This window comes from Cynocephalus volans, chromosome 12 (assembly GCF_027409185.1).
Source record: "Cynocephalus volans isolate mCynVol1 chromosome 12, mCynVol1.pri, whole genome shotgun sequence".
In the NCBI taxonomy this organism is placed as follows: Eukaryota; Metazoa; Chordata; class Mammalia; order Dermoptera; family Cynocephalidae; genus Cynocephalus; species Cynocephalus volans.
Window position 1 is genome coordinate 41661133 of NC_084471.1, and position 21958 is coordinate 41683090.

General features: G+C 33.6%; 1 protein-coding gene across 2 annotated transcripts in view; it reads right to left on the minus strand.

Moving 5' to 3' along the window:
• Positions 1-21958, minus strand: part of OTOGL (otogelin like) — a 153227-nt gene that overhangs the window by 13727 nt on the left and 117542 nt on the right. For both annotated transcript variants that reach the window (XM_063075783.1, XM_063075782.1), the window contains 14 exons: positions 20420-20597; positions 20004-20146; positions 19738-19761; positions 19553-19645; positions 17337-17526; positions 14463-14677; positions 9860-10001; positions 8806-8991; positions 7193-7405; positions 6624-6728; positions 6098-6205; positions 4663-4764; positions 4243-4347; positions 4117-4157 (listed from right to left, as the gene is read on the minus strand). In XM_063075783.1, the coding sequence (XP_062931853.1) occupies positions 4117-4157; positions 4243-4347; positions 4663-4764; positions 6098-6205; positions 6624-6728; positions 7193-7405; positions 8806-8991; positions 9860-10001; positions 14463-14677; positions 17337-17526; positions 19553-19645; positions 19738-19761; positions 20004-20146; positions 20420-20597 (1845 nt within the window). The remainder of the gene's footprint in view (positions 1-4116; positions 4158-4242; positions 4348-4662; positions 4765-6097; positions 6206-6623; positions 6729-7192; positions 7406-8805; positions 8992-9859; positions 10002-14462; positions 14678-17336; positions 17527-19552; positions 19646-19737; positions 19762-20003; positions 20147-20419; positions 20598-21958) is intronic.

Consider the following 21958-nt stretch of genomic DNA (forward strand, 5'->3'; position numbering starts at 1 on the left):
TGTTGCTTTGAGTAATCCTTTTTTGCATCTCTGTTACACAGAAGTGTGACACAAAACCTTCCATCTGCCCTTCTAGATTCAACCCCTACCCTTACGTACAGATCTCACTATACCCAAGGTCCTCATTCCTGCATGTCTCTTTGCTGATCTTCCGCACTTTAATATTTTACTGCCCATATCCTGCTACACAGGGATAGTAATATTTTCTCCTTAAAAACCATTTTCATCATAATTCCCATCCTACGCAGGACCCTTTTCACCTCCTATCATATTAAATCTGCACTGAGCTCCACAGGGTAGGATTGTAAGTTTTCAAGTGTCTGGTACCACAACTGCACATAATTAGTTTTCAACAAATGTTGGTCAAATGAGTAACTGAAAAGAACAAATAAATTAATAAAGTTTAAATTCCTCATTCTTACCTTTAAAGCCCATCCCTAACACCCCAATCCGGATAGGTTTTGATCTCTCATTGTTCTTCTTCCAGTTAGCTCTTCCTCCAGACAGTAGAGAAGTTGCTGTCCTTTAGCATATCTACCTTATGTCATACATTTGTGCATTTACTCTGTCTTAGTAGCCCCCATCTGGAATAGTTCAATGGCTTCCATTGATTATTCTTAACCTGACTATCACTCTCTTCCAAGCTTTTCTTGATGGTCAACACCCCTAGAAAGTTCTCCATGATGATCTCCACCTTGTGGTTAACATTCTGAGTATTGTGTTTATCTTGTAATAATAATGACAGCTAATAAAATTAAGAAATTAAGTTTTAATGTGCCCCCCCAAATTATAGTATCAAATGTTGATGCTACGCAAAACAATCTACAAATACAATTCAATCCCTATCAAAATTCCAATGATATTTTTCATGGAAACAGAAAAAGCAATCCTAAAATTCTTATGGCACCACAAAAGACCCCAAATAGCCAAAGCAATCCTAAGCAAAAAGAAAAAAGCTAGAAGCATCACACTACCTGACTTCAAAATACACTAAAAGGCTTTGGTAATCAAAACAGCATGGTACTAATATAATACCAGACACATAGACCAGTGGAACAGAATGAGAGCCCAGAAATAAATCCACACATTTACAGCCAACTGATTGTCAACAAAGGAGCCAAGAACACACAGTGGGAAAAGAACAATCTCTTCCATAAATAGTGTTAGGAAAAATGGATTTACACATGCAGAAAAATGACATTAGACTCATCTCACACAATATACAAAAATCAACTCAAAAGGGATTAAAGACTTCAACATAAGACCTGAAGTTATAAAGCTATTAAAAGAAAGCAGAGAGGGAACCCTCCAGGACATTGGTCTGGGCAATGATTTTTTTCATATGAACCCAAAAGCACAGGCAGCAAATGCAAAGATAGACAAATGAGATTATACCAAACTGCAAAGTTTCTGCACAACAAAGGAAAAAACAGAATAAAGAGACAACCTACAGAATGGGAGAAAAATACTTGCAAACAGCATATCTGATAAGAAGTTAATAATCCAAAATGTATAAGAAACTGAAGTAACTCAGTAGCAAGAAAACAAATAATTCAAAAATGGGCGAAGGACCTGAACAGACATTTCTCAAAAGAAAACATAATATTGGACAATATGCATATGAAAAAAATAAAATGCTTACAATAATTAATCATTAAGGAAATACAAATTAAAGCCACAATAAAACCTCATCTCAAACCTGTTACAATGGCTCTTATCAAAAAAAAAAAAAAAAAGGATAAAAAGTGTTGGCAAGGATGAAAAGAAAAGTTGTTGGTGGGAATGTAAATTAGTACAGCCATTATAGGAAACAGTATAAAGGTTCCTCAAAAAATTAAAAATAGAACTACCGTATGATCCAGCCATCCTATTAGGTAGATATCCAAGGAAGTGAAATCAATATGTTGATTGGATATCTGTGCTCTTGTGTTCATTGCAGCATTATTCACAATAGCTAAGATACGAAATCAATCTTAGTGTACCTCAATGGATGAATGGATAAAGAAAATGTGGTATATATACAAAATGGGATACTATTCAGCCTTAAACAAGAAGCCTTGCCAATTGTGACAACATGTATAAATCTGGAGGACATTATGTTAAGAGACATAAGCCAGACACAGAAAGACATACACTTCATGATCTCACTTATAGACAGAACCTAAAAAAGTTGAACTCATAGAAATTGAGAGTACAATGGTGGTTACCAGGGCTTGGAGGTGGTGGGGGATGTTGTTCAAAGGATACAAAATTTTAATTAGATAAGAGGAAGGAGTTTGGGAGATCTTTTGTACAACATGATGACTATAGTTTACAACAATGCATTGTACAGTATTCTTGAAGATTGTTACAAGAATATACTTTAAGTGTTCTTACCACAAAAATGTTTGTGAGATAATGCATTAGTTAATTAGCTTGATATAGCTATCCTGCAATGTATACATATTTCAAAACATCATGTTGTACATGATAAACATATATACCTGTTATTTGTCAATTTAAAATAATAAATAAGAAAAAAATTTAAACTTTTAAAAATAAAGAATAAACACAAAGGTTGTATAGTGCTCCCAGTGTGCCTTCAGAAAACCTATATGTCCCAGAAAAAAAGACTGAAACTGGAAAAGGGCTGGGTCTAACTTATAAAGAAAAAAATAATAATAAGGAAATTAAGTTTTAATGTGTCAAAAAAGTAATAATTATAGCTAATACTTATTGAGTTCTATCTATGTGTCAGGTACTAAGTATTTAAATAATATTAATTTATTTTGCTTCTGTGATAAGACATTGTTACTATTTTTATATTACAGATGAGGAAAGTGAGGCAGAGCTAGAGAAAGGCAAGGACAGACATAGAAACAAGGTAGTCTCAAATTTGCTTTTGTTCTTGTTTCAAATTGTGTCTTGGCTGCATTTTTGTAAGGAAAATAAAAGTGTTAAAGCAGAATAGAAAGAATAAAAAATACACACACAGAAAAACAACTCCTTGGTTTGAATCCTTAAGATCTCAGTAAATAATTTGCTCTCTTGGACCTCAGTTTCCTTACTTATAAAATGAGTTGAAATTCCTTACTTTGTGAAGATTCAGTGAGTTAATACACTAAACATATTATGTAAATGGTGAAGGTCTGAGAAATATATGGTATCATAATTCTACTCTGGTGTAGATATACACGTAGTGCACACATAATCAAATTTGCATGTAGTGCACACACAAAATAATAAAGCTTAAACATTTTGTGTAAATCATAGATGATACCTCCAATCATTAGAGCATATGTTGGATTAATGCCTTTCAAATAAAACAGTGGCATTATAAGAGGGATTCTGTTATTTTTCAGCACTGCACTCTCCCGAGTGAGCCACGGGCCGGCCCGGGATTCTGTTATTTTTAAACTGCCTCATTTGTTCCCCAGAATATAGATTTCAGCTGGACAGTCTGAATGAACTTTCTAAGAATACACATTGTTTGAAAAGGAAAAGAAAAAATGAAAATATTTTTTGGGAAAGAAAACATGCCTTCTCTAATAAATAGGGCCAGGAAGATGTTATCTTTCTCAAGTGTTATAGGTATATCATGAAGGTAAATATTTAAAGAAAACAGAGACTTGTTAAGCACCATTGGATGCATCTATCTAAAATGGTTAAATAAGTGACACTATAGTAATCCTTATCATTTCTAAAAATGAAATCTTTGAAATGTCTAAAAGGTCTACGTGTTCACAGATAACTCTTAAGAAGGTACAGGCAGTTCCATGTTTACACTCTCCTCCTCTACAACAAATATATTATTAGTACACTTTCTTAAAGAATCATTGGAGACACTGTTCAATATTTTTTCAATGTTTTGCTGCATTTTAAGGCCGATGAACTTGAGTAGATATAAGACTAGTAAATTCATTCAACAGTTAAAAAAAAGTAATAATTTCCTATCTCAAGTAAAATATAAAAGGTTGACTATTCCCTAAAAGCAGAGCACATTATTTAAATCTACTTCAGTACAATTTAATAAGAGTAATTCCATTAACTCTGAGAAGAATTCAGAAATGAGAGAGATAAGAGAAGAATAAACTGATTTAAATAATATGAAAAGTCAATCAAAATAGGTGTTCTTACCACTTCACAAGTTGGCATAACAAGGTTTTCACAGTTACATTCTAAAAGGCAAAAATTAACATATTTACACTAATCAGAATATGTTAACTTATTGTAATAAAACTTTAAAGTATGAAAACTATTTACCACAATGCCATATTGGACAACATTGACCAGATACATTTTCTTTCACAAGATTCATGTCTTCTGCACAGTTGAGTAATGGTGTAGGACAAAGATTTGGCTCACAAACTAAAAAGAAAAATTACATGAGTAAAGATTAATTTCATGCAATTGCCATTTCCCATTACCTACCATTTAGTTCACCACCATTACTAATGTAGTACACAGATTCATGGCTGGCTCTCCTACCACCCAATTGCCATGTGTTGGCGAGGACAGAACAAACAACTCATAAGCAAGCACAGCAACAGTAGTAGTGCTGAGATAGCTAATCAAGTGAAAAGCCCTGCAAAGGGTTCTGATATAACAGTACAACCAAGATACATTGGGCTTCTTAAACATTGGACACATCTAAATGTTTTAAATTAGTTAAAATACACTTACCACAATAATACTGAGGACAACAGAAGTCTGTGGTATTAAGATTCACAGAGAGAAATTCCCCATCAGTACATAGTGGAATAGGTTCAGTGCAAGATTCACAAACTAAAAGTGAAACAAAAAGCCAAAAGTCACAGCTGAGCTAAAAACTAATTAATTATCAGTACAGATTACCATACACAAATCAAATCAAAATAAAATACATTATGTTTAATAAAATAGGAAACAAGAGAAATAAGGCATATCTTTTTACTTGGTCATAAAAACAATAACTCTGCTCGAGTATATTGCTTTATGCTTTTCAAGCACAGTGACTAAGATAGAACACCATCTTAGCAGAAATATAGGGCATTCAGGTTTCCAGAGTAATTTATTCATACTAGGATCAAAATAACATTGATTGATTTATTTAAGTTTTCTTTACTCACCCCTTGTGATTACTCCAATTTGTGGATGAACAATGTAATAGCCACTTGTTCTTTGGGCTGCTCAGCATCCCCTCCCAACTGTGATAACAATGATCTGAATGACCTTGAAGAAATGCCCCACCCACACAGACTGTTCATAAAGGTGCCTCACCCTCCCAGGCACTAGGTAGGAAGAACACATTAGATCAGAATCTCTCTCAATAGAATCTGAATCATAAATAGAGGCAAGCCAGGATAAGAAATACATGGAGTTGGCTCACCTATTCTTGACTTTCACCTAGAACAGCTGGTTTCTCTCCTTCCAAGAACTTGGCTATTTTACTTCATCTTGATCCTATGTACTTCCTTAAATCCTTCAATAATTGTTTGTGCTTAAGCTAGCCAGAATCAATCAGTTTTTGCCACTTGCAGTAAAATAACTTTAACTGATTCAGAGATGTGTTTTGATTTTCATAGGTACATTTGAAACCTACATTAATCACCTATCTTTGATATGATAATTTATTCAAACTACAAAATAGAGACTTCATTATTTTTCTATTTTCAGTTGATCAGACAGAATATTTAGTTCTAGCCATTTCCCAGACACCCTTGTTTCTACCATTCTCTTGAAATAGTCATAGCTCACACATGATATACAGAAAATTAAGTTTTAAAGAGGACCTATAATGTCTTAGCAGAGCCATTGCTAAATTTTTCTTCAAAGAACTTCAAAGCCTTATTTATTATGGAGAAAAAAAAAAAAAAACCCTTGATTTTATTATCTTGGTCGTGCTTGTACTGATAGATTAAGTTTTTGGTGATGGGAAAAGGTACTAATTGTAGTAATTGCCAAGAGTCATTTAAAATGCTGTACTTTCTTTTCTGCAGTTCTATTCAGTTGAATTCCTATGAGTATAACATTAGAGTATTGGTTATATTCGTTATCAGTCCCATGAAATGCACATCAAATAAGAGATTTTCCCTAGATCCTCCCTCTTCTTTCAAGAAATTATCTCTGGAATACTCACCACAGAAGGGGGAATAACAGCAAGGTTCTTCCTGTTGAACTTGAATCATGAATTGGTCTCCTCTACATCCTGGTGTTGAAATACTGGGGCATTTCAGTGGGTCACATTCTGCAGAAACAAAGATATTTGAAAATTTGTATAGAGAGAGATGATAAAATAAATGAAATAGGGTTGTTTCATTGTCTTCGAACTTAGTGATAATTGACTTATTTTAAAGATCTTACTGTTAGTGAAAATATGTAAGAAATAGCAGTACACACACACACAAACACACACACACAGGTACTTCGAAGAAAAGTTCATGGAAAATAGAATGAAAAAATAATAAGAAACTTTCCATGAATTTTTTGAAGACCCCTTCGTATCCATATGGAAAAATCACAGGTTTAAAAAATTATCTTTAGCAAGATAACTCCACGTCTTTTATAATGAATCATTTTCTAGGAGATGAAAAGAATGAGAATCTAATCCACTATTCTGAATGAACAGTGAACCTCACTCTTATTTTTCCTAGTTGATTCCTCACCGCATTTGTACTGTGGACAGCAGGAAAGAGGGCTATGGCCAACAATCAACTTTTGACTATTCGTACATGTTGGAATAGTAGTTACACACAAAGTCATGTCACATCCTAGAAATAAGAAACAGAAGCATTAAAATATTAGTGACCATAACTAAAATCTTGTGTTGCTAACTGAAAGCAGGGAAATAACTCACAATCCATGTTTTTACAGTGCAATTAAACCCATTCAGTTCACAAAATGGGCCATTTGTGAAAAGGCAGCAGCTTTCAGGTTTCTCTGTTATTGTCTTTCACCCCTGATTGCAGGAAGTCAAAGATTCCCACATCCTTTCTCTTGTAATGTATTGCTGAATGTTTTTAATTGCTAATAGCCACAGTTTTGCTTGTTCATTTTCAAAATCAACAAAACCACAATGAGGCGAAACTTGCTTTGAGAAAATGACATTTATGGCAGTGTTTCATTGTTACCTCAACCTGTACATTTTTGTGTGTAAAAATTGCCCTGCTTTTTCACAAAGAATATCAACATATTTTGGTGGAATTAACTGACTACAAGGCTTCTGCACACATACCACAAACTTCCTTTGAACAGCAGGTCCGCTCATCAGTGATGCCCATGACAACTTCAGCTTCCCGTACACAAATGGGCGAGGGCTCTTCATCACAGTCAGGTTCTATAGGGATAATGCTTCCATTCTCCAAACATTTGTATAGGGCGCATTCGTCAATGCCCCCATTCCAAATCTCCCCAGGGGTGCGGGGTTGGTTTTCACTATCAGTGCATGCTTAAAAACATGAACGATGTTATGTCACTCATAACCTGGGCATTAAAATAATTCAAGCTGTCATGTTTTGCTTTCAGATCATGACATGGTCCATTGATGTAGATGACATGTCACAAATCTAAAATTTCTCAGATTCCTCTTTTCTTTTATCAGCTAATATTTTAAATTTTTCCTTAATGATAGTTTTTACATAGTCAATAGAAAATATTTTTCCTTTCTACAACTATCTGTAAATTTGTATGTTTTCTTCTATAAATAAGGTGATTTATTAATTATCTTTGATACATTTTAACTCTTGTTAATACAATCTATTTACCTTAGACAAACCCAGTGATGTAAATTAAAATAAGTTTTAAAATACTAGCTGTTAAAAAGCAGTGGATTAGAAAATAAAGTAGTCCCTACTTCACATTAACATTTATGTCATATGAAAATTCAAAATGTTTCCACTTTAAAATCTAAAAGTGGAAAGTAGGCAGTCAAGTGAAATATTTAGTAACTATTTGTTTTCTATAAAAGTTTTATTTTATAATAAATACGGCCTTCTAGTAGTTTTTTTAAGGAATAATAAAGATAAATATAGTTGCCAACCATATCCCCAGCCTCCAATGAACTTCTCTTATCTTACTTACTAGCAAACCAAATCTCACAGGTCTCTAAAAAACAAATATAAGCATGCCTGTGTAATCTCAAAGTCTTCAAGCACAGATATTTTCTTCACTGGCAAACAGAGCCTTGTTCCTGCAACTATATATATGTTTTACTTCTACTTACTTTTCTTTTTAATTATTAGCTAATTCTCTTTTCTTCTGATCATGACGATCAGCCCTATGTCTGCCAGAGTACTGTGCTGTGATTTTCTTAATTTTGCACTTTTTTCACCTGCCACCACCATGGAGACAATATGTCAAGATAAAATGGCTTGAAAATGAAAAGTGCAAATACTAAATGTTTTCCTCCAGAAAATAATACCATCTGCCATTTCTTGAGTGTTTATTTTCTCAAGGCACTGTGTTAAATTCAAAGTGCTTTTTATTATGTTATGTATCTCCATGCTAACCTAATGAAATAAGAACTATTATTTTCTCCATTTTTCAAATGCATATCCTCAAACTCATAGAGGTAAATGGAATCACTAGTACATAAAATAGCTGGAATTTGAGTCTAGGTCTACAACCTACACTCCTTTTTAGGCATGGGTAAAGATTAAACTCATCACCATGGAAGTTCCTAATTTTGTTAACTTCAATTGAAATCAAACTACAAACAAACTCATTTCCTTTCCAATGCCTGTGTTATAATAGATCAACCTTTCTAAGGATATCTCTCTAATATCTAATAAAGTTTTATTTGTTTGTTTGCTGGATCCTCAAGAAGTAATTTTATATTTTGTTTCTTACCACATTCCTTCTCTGGAATGCACTGAGTTGAATCTGGCCTGTGAAGAATAGTTCCATTTTCGCACACACAATCTTCTCTTAAATTTAAACATGAAGAGTGTCCATAGAACCATTTGTTCAGACATGTTCTTGCTTCACAAGTTTGCACACAGGGTTGATATACCTTCCCCCCTGGGCAACTCAGTGCTATGAATAATTAAAGACAGAACTTGTTAATGATAAAAGTAACCTATCTGAATTCTAATAAAAGAAAGAAATGTCAGCTTCCTCTCTGAAAATGAATTTTGTACATTTTAGTCTCTTCAAAGTCCATTTTTTATTCACTATGAAACCATAAATCAGAAACAAAACCATCAATGGGAATTTTTGAGCATTTTCCAGACATCCAGCTAGTATTAGGTGTTATAGTAGAGAAAGCTCATCTGATTTATATCAAATAAATATGACCACTAGGCAGCTCAAGCCTGGTCAGTATAAATACAGAGTCAACTACTATGAAGTTATTGCTCCATCCAGTGAAAAAAGATAAAAGCAGTCTATTGAGAACAAATACAGAAATACACTTCAAATATATAACTCAACCAAGCCATAAAAAGAAAAATGCTGCATGTTTAGGTTTAATTCTTCACTGTCAAAAAAAACCCCTACTATTGCTGAGCAGTTTTTTAAATGATGTTTTTAAAAAAATTCTTGTTGATTTTCAGTGATCTTAAAAGGTCATACTGTTAAAAAATGAATACTCAGCTGGTGGGGAGATAAATTGGTACAATCTCAGTGGAGAACAATTTGACAGTGTCTAGTGAATAGGAGATGGCACACACTCCCAATGAATTAGCGACACCAATCTTGAATAGTGACGGTCTCAGGGGAGAAGAAAGAGGAAAGGGCTGGAGAAACTCACAGGGAGCCTCTCTGAAGTTGAGTGATGTAACTAACTGGTGGTTCTTACTAAATTAATTTGTGATAAAAAATGAAAATAAAAGAAAGAATTGAATGCATAAAATGCCACGTTACTTACTGGTTGGAAAATATTATTTGGTTAATAGTCACTTACAGCAGTAATCAGGTGTTCTCCATTGAATACAGATGTCAAACTTATTGCACAGAGCCACATATGCAGAAAGAGCATCACATTCATAGTTCCAAAAATAAGTATAATTGATCCACATCTTTTCACAAAAATCCTTCGGAGACACCTAGAGATATATTTTGCCTCAAGTTATATGATTTTATTTTTCTGAAGGCCCTAAGCCAGACAAAGACTATTTGGAGAATCAAAGGGTAGAAAGTTAATATTCATTACAGTTCTTTTTAGACCTTAAATTTCCAAAAATGTATAATATTAGATGCCACCTCTGAATTTATATTTTAAACACACATTTTAATTAAGATAATGTTATCTGCAGTAGTCTGCATAAATCTTTCTTATAAAGATAGAAAAAAACCAGAATATGTGGGGCCTAGCAAAAATGTATTACAATCATCTTTTCTATATGCTGAATAATAGCTTGATCTCATATTATAGATTAAATTGGAAGCTCCCAAAGCATTGTGTAATGGTACACAGCATAGCTCATTAAATGAGGTTTTAAATGCTTTTCAAAAATATTTGTATTAATACTGAACCTCAGTTACATAATTTACATAATTTGGCATGCTTCCATTTAATTACAGACTCAATTTTTTTCTACAGAATGTTCTATTTTGATCTAGAGACACCTGAAATCTTAATAATTTGACTTGTAACTTAACACTTATTCAATTTTTCTCTCCACTCATTCATTCAGCAAACACATACTAAGCATCCACATTCAGATGCTAAATTCTAAAACAGTTCAAAGTATCAGATAAAAAAACTTAGTATTGTTCATAACCTATCATTTTTTCTTCAAGGTCCAGATCTATAAAAGCTAAGATTCCAGTACTGGTATAGAAACAGACACATAGACGAATAAAGCAGAAAATAAAGCCCAGAAAGACACGCGTGTACAGCTAACCAGTTTCTAACAGAGGAGTCAAGAACACACAATGGGAAGGAAACAGTGTCGGGAAAACTGGACATCCACATGCTAAAAAGAATGGCATTAGACTCTTTTCTCACACCACATACAAAAATCAACTCAAAGTAAAGACTTAAATAAATATAAGACCCCAAATTATGAAACTACTAGGAGAAAACATAAAGGAAAAGTTCCATGACATTGGTCTGGGCAATGATTTTTTGGATATGACCCCAAAAGCACAGGCAACAAACAAAAGCAAAAGTAGACAAATGGTATTGCAGCAAACTAAAAAGCTTCTTCACAGCAAAGGAAACAATCAACAGAGTGAAGAGACAACCTATGGAATGAGAGGAAATATTTGCAAATTATACATCTGGTAAGGAGTTAATATCCAAAATATACAAGGAACTCAAACAACTCAATAGCATGAAAATGAATAATTTGATTTAAAAATAAGCAAAGACTCTGAATAGATATTTCTTGAAAAAAGAAATGGCCAACAGGTACATGAAAAAATGCTTAATGTCACTAATCACCAGGGAAATGTAAATTCAAACCACAATGAGATATTATCTCACACCTGTTAGAACAGCTTTTATCAAAAAGACAAAAGATAACAAGTGTTGGTGAAGATTTGAAGAAAAGGGAACGTTTGTACACTTGTTGGTGGGAATGTAAATTAGAACAGCCATCATGGGAAACAGTATAAAGGATCCTCAAAAAATTAAAAAGCGACTGTTCAGCAATCCCACTACTGGGTAAATATCCATAGGAAATGGAATCATTATATCATAGACATATTCTTCACTCCTATGTTCATCACAGCATTATTCACAACAGTCAAGATATGAAATCAACCTAAGTGTCCATCAGTGGATGAATGGATAAAGAAAATGTGGTGTATATACACACAGGAATACCATTCAGCCTTAAAAAAGAAAAAAATCTTGTCATTTATAACAACATGGATGAACCTAGAGGATCCTATGTTAAGTGAAATAAGCCAGGCACAGAAAGATACCATGTGATTTCACATATATAGAATCTAAAAAAGTTAATATCATAGATGTAGAGAATAGAATGATAGTTACCAGGGACTGGGGTTGTTGCGGGAGGTTGGAAATATGTTGGTCAAAAGACAAAAAATTTTAGTTACACAGGAGAAATAAGTTCAAGGCATCTATTGTATAACATGGTGACTACAGTCAATAACATATTGTGCTCTTGAAAAATTCTGAGAGTGGATGTAAAGTGTTTTCACCACAAAAATGGCAGCTATGTGAGGTAATACATAGGTTAATTAGTTAGATTTAGTCATTCAACAATGTATATATACTTCAAAACATCATGTTGTACACAGTAAATACATACGATTTTATCTGACAACCTAAAAAGTAAAATTGAATTATTTTTTTAAAAAGGGAAAAAATGCAAAAAGAAAAAAAGCTTCTACTTCCTTATTAGTCTACTTTGTTAAATCTTCTCAGTTTCCAGCCCCTTCACATTGCTGATTTAAATGCTTTGAGCACTTATGAGTCAGAAACTACTAGTAGTTCCTACATTCAACTCTCCTTTTTCTCAAACTTTATTTTCACTGTAGTATTTTAAGTACTCAGTCTTGAAAAAAGATCTGCTAAATAACCCAATTTTATGAACTGTTCTTTACCATTACAGTTAAAATGACCCAATTACATTATTTATGTTTTATCTTCTTTTTCCATGAGGAAAAATTATATTTTCAACCCTGACTGTAAAAACATTAGAGCTAGTACCTTCCCCAATTAAACTGGTTTATATCTAAGCAGCAGATCATTAAATTAAATTTCTGCCTGAAAACAAATTTGTTGAAAAAGATATTCGAACCATAACATTAAAAAAAAATTATAATATTTTTGTCACATCATTGAACACCCTGAGAAAATATAAAAGCAAGAAGTTTCTGGTTAAGAGAGTGAAGGATTTGATGAGAACCTTTGATGGGCAATAAGCCTGACCTTCCAAAGATTCTAAAACTAACCCTGAAGGAAGCTTCCGAGCCAACAGTATTTGTTATTTTACAAAAATAAACAAACAAAAATTCTGGTAATTGTTCTCGAACTCTGCATGATTGGTTTTTAGGTGTTACTCTAGGAATAGTTTTATGCAGTTTTTGATTTTTTTGATCTGGATTTTCCATCATAAGATACAACATGACTTGGTACTCATTTGCATTTTCATAACAAATAAAATCCATACTTTAAGTAGGCATTAAGGTACCTACTGTACTTACTGTGCTAGTCTCCGGTTTTTTTTGTTTTTGTTTTTGTTTTTGAGCAGCTGTCTGATACAGGGATCCAAACCCTTGACCTTGGTGTTCTAACACCATGCTCTAAACTACTGAGCTAACCAGCCAGCCAAGTTTCACATTCACTGGGAAGATCCTAAGGGGAAAGCAGAGGCTTTCACAAACTAAATGATATCTGTGTTGATTCACTGTGCCTTGAGTAGTCAAGCTGAAAAGTTTCCAGATTTAATAAACTTTCCAAGTTCCCAGTTAAAAATGCAATTTTCAAAAATCCCTATGCTTTAAAAATACAGATTAAAATGACACTGAAAAGAGTTTAAAAGTATTTGCTATTTTTTCATTTTTATGTGCATGCATTTTAAAAATGTAAACATTTAAAATTTATTTTCATGTAAATCTCCTAGTAAATCTGAAGCTCCAGAAACATATGACGTTTTTATCACATGCCTTCATACCCTTTGCCTTTTCCCTCAGGACACTCATGGGGCAGGGTAACTGGAGTCTGCGCTTCCCCACCTAGCACAATTCTTTCAGATTGAGCACTTTTCTGACTTGAAAATTTCCTCATTCTCCTTCCAGACTCTTCCCCTCCATCCATCGTGCACCACAGTGTTTCAAAAGTCTCCTCGCATGACCTTTTACACCAAACTCGCTCTGGCGTGTATTGTTTTCTCAGCTTAGATCTCCCTTCCTCCTCCGTGTCTCCTGGTAAACTCATCCTTTAAATAGTTCAAAGGTCTGAGTCTCCATGAAGTCTTCTCCAAACCTGGGTTCCTATGCACCTCCATGTTGTAAGGTATTTGTTCACTGTCTTACTTATCTTTTATCACAGGAGTCCAACCCAGTCTAGTTGCTAGATGCACCTAACTTCTAGTTAAATGATTCATAAAATGCTGTATTTGTCCTTTGTCTCTATTTAAAATATCTACTAATCACTTAAACTCAGAAAGTTAGAGATTAATAAGGATGAGTTAAGCTGAATTTGTGACAGATTCCATTACAAGTATACACATAAGAGGCAAGGATGACAAAGAAGTGGATGAAGCCTCCCTGTCTAGATTTCTATACTGGGTTATCAAGAGGCATTCATCTCTTTCTCCTAGAGACATTTATTCACAGGAAAGAATTTCATATTTTTTTTGAAAGCTGTAGATATAATACTAACAAAACATAAAGAGAAAAGAAAAATTTTCTTTTCTGTCTCTGTAAGTCTATAAATAGTGTTTCTGAATGCCAAAGCACACTGACACAAGGTTTGGGGATAAACCATACTCAACAGAAGAACATCATATCAAGAACAGTAATTTATTGGCTTTTACTCTCAACATGCCTAACACAACAGTTCTTATTTATGGTTGCTCCCAACTTACTTCATCATGGCATGGAATGAAAACTCTTCTATTTAATAACTCAATGCAGCGACTGCAATCGTGCTCAGTACAATTCCTAACAGGTCTTCTTGTTGTTACTTCAAATGATTTCTCAATTTCCCAGCTCTCAATAAATAATTCTATGTCTTCCATATTCGTAATAATTGTGCCATTTTGCATCCTGAGATCATCATCTGGATCTTCATTGCAAATTCCTTGAAAGCATATGTAACATTTAGGAGGAAAAAAATTCACTTAAACCAAGTGTAGGCAGCACATCTAACATCAGCTTAATTGATTCAAAATGAATGAATTGCTTACTGAATGAGGTGCCAAATTTATGTGTCCTTTGACTTTAATAGAATTTTTTAAGTTATCTGTCTGATTCTTTGATAAACAAGTATAAAACTGCTTTAACCAGATAAGGTAGAAATCATGAATCTAGAAGTCAAGATAATGTGAAAAGATCATAGATTAAGAAAGAGGAGATTGATTCTGGTCCTACACTCTTCCACTATTACCACCATCTCCTAACTTAAAAACTAGTTTTTAAGCCTGGTGGGGTATTTCCCAGAATAGCAGATATTTGTTGATTGACACCCAGTCTCCAGGGAAAACTCTGCCTGAAAACATTAAATTTTTCCTTTTAGGAACTATCGCTGCCCTATCTAGTGCATGACACTACCCCAAGTGAGGGCCCTGATTGGACTAAAGGTAACCTTTATTCCCTGTGTTAGCAACTGTTACAGGTAATCCAGGTATAAACCAACCTGCTCGCAGCAGTCACTTGGCGTGGATTCATTCAACATTAGGAAAATCATTGCCACGCTCAGGACTTGAACTGGGAATTATAGGACCCAGACAATCTTCATTAGGATGACATGGCCTGTTGATGGCTATAATGCTTTGACCTGCCACAGCCTCTAGCCTCCTTAAGGATGGCCAGACTGAGGATGAGCTTACTTTTCATCCAGTAGAGTGCAGAGCCAAGAAAAGTACAGAGAAATGAGCCCAGAACCCTGACCATACGTTTCCTCCCTAATTTGACATAATTTTTCTTAATTCCCAAAACTCTAGGCTACAAAGCATTTGAATTAAACATTTTCTTCAAGCATCAAACCAATCTCCAAGCAGGTGTATCAGGATGAATAAAGGTTGCTATGGGTGCAGATGCCTCACCCCTGTAAATATGTACAGTACTGAGCACAATAAAACAATAAAATAAACTCAAGGGAAGTAAACTATATTGTAAAGCAGCTACTATTGTTTTAAGTCAAAACTTTTCTGGAGAAAGGTAATTGCTAGTAAAAGTACGTTTCACTGCAACTCCAGCACCCCCTACCGCAGACTTCACAGTGCTGTGTAGAATGAGATGTCAATGTAGGCCTCCCATTCTGGTGTCCATGCTCAGTTTGGGTCACACTCTTGTTCACTATAACGTTTTCAGCAAATACCAAACCTAGTAGTGTTCCCAACAGTACCCAGATTTTCCTTTAATTAACTACCCTTCTCCAGTGTGGAGGTCATGCAATTTAGGGGGTGACCCTTGGTTAGCAAAAAAGGTGATCCTAGCCCCTTCTCTATAGCACTTAGTTAAGAATCTAGTTAACAGAGTGTTTGTCTACATAAAAGCAAGATCTATCAGCAAAGGAGAAGAAAAAAGGATGAAAATCAAACAGAAATCGTACCACTCAGAAGTGATAAATCATAGGAGAACGTATGCATTCCCAAAGTAGCTGGGCTTTTACTCAACAGTAATTATTGAATTACTATGTAGAGCCAATAATAACTATTTCCACAATAATAACCTTAAGTCATTATAAAAGTTTGGGTTATGTTTGGCATTCTGTAAATAAGCAAAGAAATATGCAAACCATTTTAGCAAAACTTTCCACTAAATGTTTATATATTTAAAGAAAATTTGAGGTATTTCATGTAATTTGTTGAGAGCAAGGGCCTAATCACATTCATTTTTGAGTTGCCAGCATCAAGCAGAGTGTCACACACAGAAGGTGATCCATATACTTTTAATTAATATTGAGTGGGGTTAAAATAGAAATCTTTGTCTCAAACTAACATTTACTGACTGCATGTATTAAGAAATGTGTTAAGTGTTTTACATTAACTTTCATAATGAATCCTAACAACACTCTTGAAAGTAGATATTACTATCCCCATTTTTAAAATGAGGAAAGTGGCATTCTCTCAGCACAGAGCTGTGAAAGGGATAGCTTGCTTTCAACATTCCAGCAGATACCAGGGCCAATATTCTTTTTATTATGTTTGCTTCCTTTGCCTTTTAACTCTTTATATATCTATGTAACATATAGCAATAGTAAACCTAGGTGTGAATGTATATCTAAGCTTTGCACTTTATAGTAAAACTGGGACAAATATTCAGAACATTGTATTCCTTTCAAAATGACTTACACAGGTAAGTTTTCCCTACCTTCAAATCTTAAATAAAGAAGAAACAAAGATATTTAAGGCTTTAACCTTTCTATGCTTCGTTCTAATCACTTAAATTGAGATAACACTGGTACCTACTACTCCTTAGTGTATGTTAGAATTGAGTTAAAATATATAAAATAATGCCTGACACTTCAGTAATGCTCTGTAAAGACAATCTAGTAGAAATACAGCGTCATAGTAATAATGATAAGCATACATTTTCATAAAATGCCCAAATTAAACTATTTCTTGCTTCTTAGCCCATTTATCTAAAGCCATTGCTTCCTTTAGCATTTACATGGGAACTGAAAGTTAATATCACATCTGAAGTTTGAAAAGCGGGACAACAGGATCCAAAATTGTATAATGTGGACAGGAAAGAAAAATGTTGGAAGAAATCAAGATTTGAAGAGCAGTGCTCACCGCAAAGTCCTTCTGTGTAGGATGATAAGTTAAATCGGGAGCCAAAATGAATATCTATGATTCCTGTAAGATGAGCCCACTTTATGATTAGTCCAGCTGGAGTAGTGATCATATACATTGAACCAGAATCCTCTATGGACAGTTCTTGATTTGAAAAAGGCAAAGGTACAATAACAGAATCCACCTTTACCTAAAATAACATAAAAATACCTGTTAGAAAAATATTTATTTAAATACACACTCATTAAACTTAGGATAACAAGGAGTATTCTATTTCTGATTTAATATGAACTATTTTCCAAATTTCTAAAATTGATTTCTTTGTTGCTGCCACAGCTTCTCATAACCTTGAAGCTCTTTTATTGTTCCTTTGCTTTGCCTTGCTATAGCCAGTATTTGCCCTAACCTCACTGCCTTTTATTTTCCTCAAAACTTAACTTTCTTCTATGTTATTCATGCTTTTATGTCTGTTTCCCTCAATACTCAATACATGTCGATTAAACCATTATCATGTAATATGAATTTAAGGCAAATTTAAGTTGTTCTCAGATGTTTTCTTTAATCTCGCTTTTTTTTTTTTATCTTCAAATCAGTATTTGTTTAATTGTAATGTTCATAACAATCATCTGTCAAGCTTGATAAAGATCAAGATTCGCAGAGATTCTACTTTTTAGGTTTGGATTGGATTCTAGACTATATTTTTAGCATGTACTCTTTGGTAATAACAATGTAGGCAGTCCAAGGATTACACTTTGGAAAATGGTGTTTTAAAAAATGGTAATGACGTGGAACTATGAGCTGCAATGAGCAGTAAATTTCTCAGAGTTATGCCTCACCAACCATCCCATTTCTTATCCTTATATCTTGCTTAGCTGCCACCCTCAGGCTAAATCATCCTTCTTCTTCTTCTTTCTACTCATTTTTTAAGATTTACCTTAGGTTTTGGTGCCTCCAAAAAGCTCTATTTGACCCTCCTATAAACTGCATTAAGTAACCTTCCCTCTGTTTCCATGATGTCTTAGTCATAATTCTATCACTGCCTCCTCATGCTTTCTAATCAGCAGATAATTACATTTATGCAAACCTCACACAACTACGAGTTACTTGAGATTAGGACCTGTGTTGCTTTATCATGTACACTCTCACTAAATAATTTTTTAAATGATTAATTATTAGCTAAATACACAACCAGTGAATGACTAGAGACAAGTTTACCTGAGTCAAAAAAAAAAGCCCTTCTGCCCAGATGATCAAAATAATGGCACAGATCAGGTTTGAGTTTATTTCCCAACCCGGTAACACATCAACCTCATCAAAATCAAAGGTACATACAAATGCTATCATCCAAAAAAGTACCTTACTCATATATTTTAAGTTTTACTTAATTAAAATTTTTTAAACCTTATTATATTTTAGGATCATTTCAATATAATTTCCAGTCTAGAATCTATGGACCTATGTGCTAACAGATAGAATTATTTCCAGAAAGCATATAACACCTCAGCCATTTTAGATAAAATCTTTACACCTTTTTCTTATATTTTAGAGAGAACCATTTAGGCCGAAGTGAGGCACCTAGCTCAAAACTCTCTCCTATTTGGTAAACATATGTTCCTTGGGATAAGGGTTTTTCTTTAGAAATAAATGGCTCCTTTAAAAAAATTTTTTATAATGCATTGATCTTTTTCACTTTATTTCAATGAAGTTAAATGTGTCTTTATTTTTTCTTATTTTAACTATCACTTATTCACTGAAAAATTAATGGTGTCAACACTTCAAAACTAGTCCTTTCTTCTGTTCTCCTTTTAGTGCATCTTCACTGTGGTATCCTTGGCTACTACCTTTTCAACATTATGATCCGTCTTCTTCACGTCATTTCCATTTTGTCTGATGTGGAACACAAGCATTAACTCTAACACAAAGAAGCTCAGCCACTCACATTATCAGAAAGGGCATTAGCATGTTTTTGACGTGGCCTTTACAGTTAACCTCACAGGGGAGAAATATTTGCAACAGCTGGCAAATATTTGGCACATTATAGAGGGAGAAATATAATGTTAAGAAACACATTTTTAGACTGTTTATGAAAAGAATGACTAGACATATAGCAATAAAACTCCACTGATTAGTTTTATATTCTCTCTTTTCGGAAATAGTTGTTTACATCATTTCTTACTTTCATCTAATGTGAAGATAAAAAAGCTCTTTGTTCTTACCTTCCTTGATACTCGATTAATAAATATTTTATTTATAGATGTTGTCACATTTAACTTCTTAAAACAAAGTCCAGAGATTCTTCCAGAGGAAGCCTTAATTTGAAAACAAATTAAAACTTTATGGAGTTAAACCTAATTTTAGTGATAAACAGAATGAATTTAGGAAACACTTTGCAAATACTCACTAGCTTTTTAAATGAGTTTTCATTCTGAAAAAAAAGTATAAAGAAAGAATCACTTTTAAAAGAAATGCATTACCTAACTTTTTAATACCTTATTTGGATTCATATTACAGCCTCTAAATACATTCACATGAAAACATTTTTTGGTTTAAGCATCATAAGGTTAATCTCAGTGAGTTCTTACTCACTTTCTTAGAATCCCTGATGTTGTAGTATATGTCAGCTATAGATTCATGAAGAAAAGACTACAAAAATGGATTATGGCCTACCTGATTCATGGAACATTTTTCAATATGAGCAACTATAATTTCCCCAGGAATTCTTAATAAGATATAAGAAGCCATGCTATATAACGCTGCATTGTTTCCATCAAACGTAATAATGCTCAGTTCTGACAGCATGGAACACCGACCTAAGAAATAAAATGGTGGAGAGTGGATTTAGTCTATTAACTATTTGTATTTTTAGTAATAACTGCTCTTTAATAAAAAAAAAAATCTTTTAAATTAGCCTTGTTATGTTTAACATGAAGCAACTCTAAAAGTTCCATACTGTGAATCAAAATTGTAAATAAAATGAAGAAAGCTCAAAAAGAATAACTTTAGCTTGATGAGGTCATAGGTTGAAAAGATGACAATCTCCCTTGATTAAAAAACTGATCATCACATAAGAAATGCAGACTTACAAGGACATTCCCACTCAGGGCAGCAGACATCGCTGTTCACTTGAACCGGCCTTCCCCGGAAACCACAGTCAGGCATTTCCAAATCCTTCGGGCAATTAAGAGACCAGTTGTACAGTTTCCATTCCATATTAAGGCATATATATTGGCTACAGTTATAAACAGGATCAAATTTCTGAGGCTGTTAATGAAAAAACAAAATTGTTGGGTTTTCCCCATTTTTAACTAATGTTTTCAATTGATTTTTTAATTTCACATTCACATTGTTTATATTGTACATTTCCTAAATACAAAAACTTTTGAAAGATAAAGAATTAGAATTTTACTACAACTTTTTGTTGGTGTATCCTCTCTACAATACTCAATATGCATTTAATTTAAGCTCTACTTTAATACTAATTTGATATTAGAATTGCCCATATACTCAGATATCTGAACAAAACAGTCCTCTCCTAAATTCTCTCGAACAGTGTTCTGCAAACATACAGTGGCAGCTAACATTCCAAACTACATTGTATAAAGCTAGTATATGAATATAACTTCTGTTAAGGTCAGTTTAAAAAATTAAAACTTAATACTAGCAAAATATTTCATGAAAAATTCACATGCAACATCAGTTTGACAGCACCTGGATAGTATCATTATAAATTAATTTTTATATGAAGCTCAAAACATCTAGGTAAACATATAAGAAATAAATAAGTGGTTGATTTTTCAAAGTTTATAAATCACATTCTATTTGTTATAATAGTAATTATAGCAATGATAAACCAGACATTGTTCTAATTAACCCATTTCATTCCCATAACTCTCTGACATAGGTACAGTTATTTTTCCTATTTGACAGGTGAAGAAATCAAGATGAAAGTTAAAGAAACTTGCCCAAGGTCCCATAGCTAGAAGGTAGTAGGGTCAGAATTTATGCTCAGGCATTGTTATTCAGGAATCTGCGCTCTTGACCATTACTCTATACTGCATCTCAGGATTTAGAAAGAAAAGTTAACTATTTACCACCTATTATGTGTCATACTCTAATAAAATATCTTATTTAATTTACTTCTCTCTAAATATTTAGGGTCAGTTTCCACCATTCCAATGTTATACATGATTTTTTAAAAAAGAAAGAAAAACAGGGGTAAGAAGAGTTAAATAACTTTCTAAATAGTGAGACTATTAAGTGAGTACTTCTAAAGTTAAAAGCATATGGTAGGCCCAATTTTCCAAAATTTTTGTGCAGAAGTTGTACCAACTGTCAGGTATTTACCTTGCTTTCTATTTAATCAGAAAAATAAAAGCAATTAGAAGAGAACTAAAGCTCTCACAGCATCTAAACTGCCTAAAAGATTTTATACATTTCACTCTACTGAAACTATTTTGAACAAGGTCGCCAATGAACTGTACGTTGCCAAATCCAATGACCACTCCTCACACATCATTTTAGGTGACCCATTCACATGTAGGTTATCACTCTTATCTCCTTCAGAGACTTTCTTTCCTTAGATTGCGGATCGCCTACAATCTCCTACATTTTCTGTTTCACTG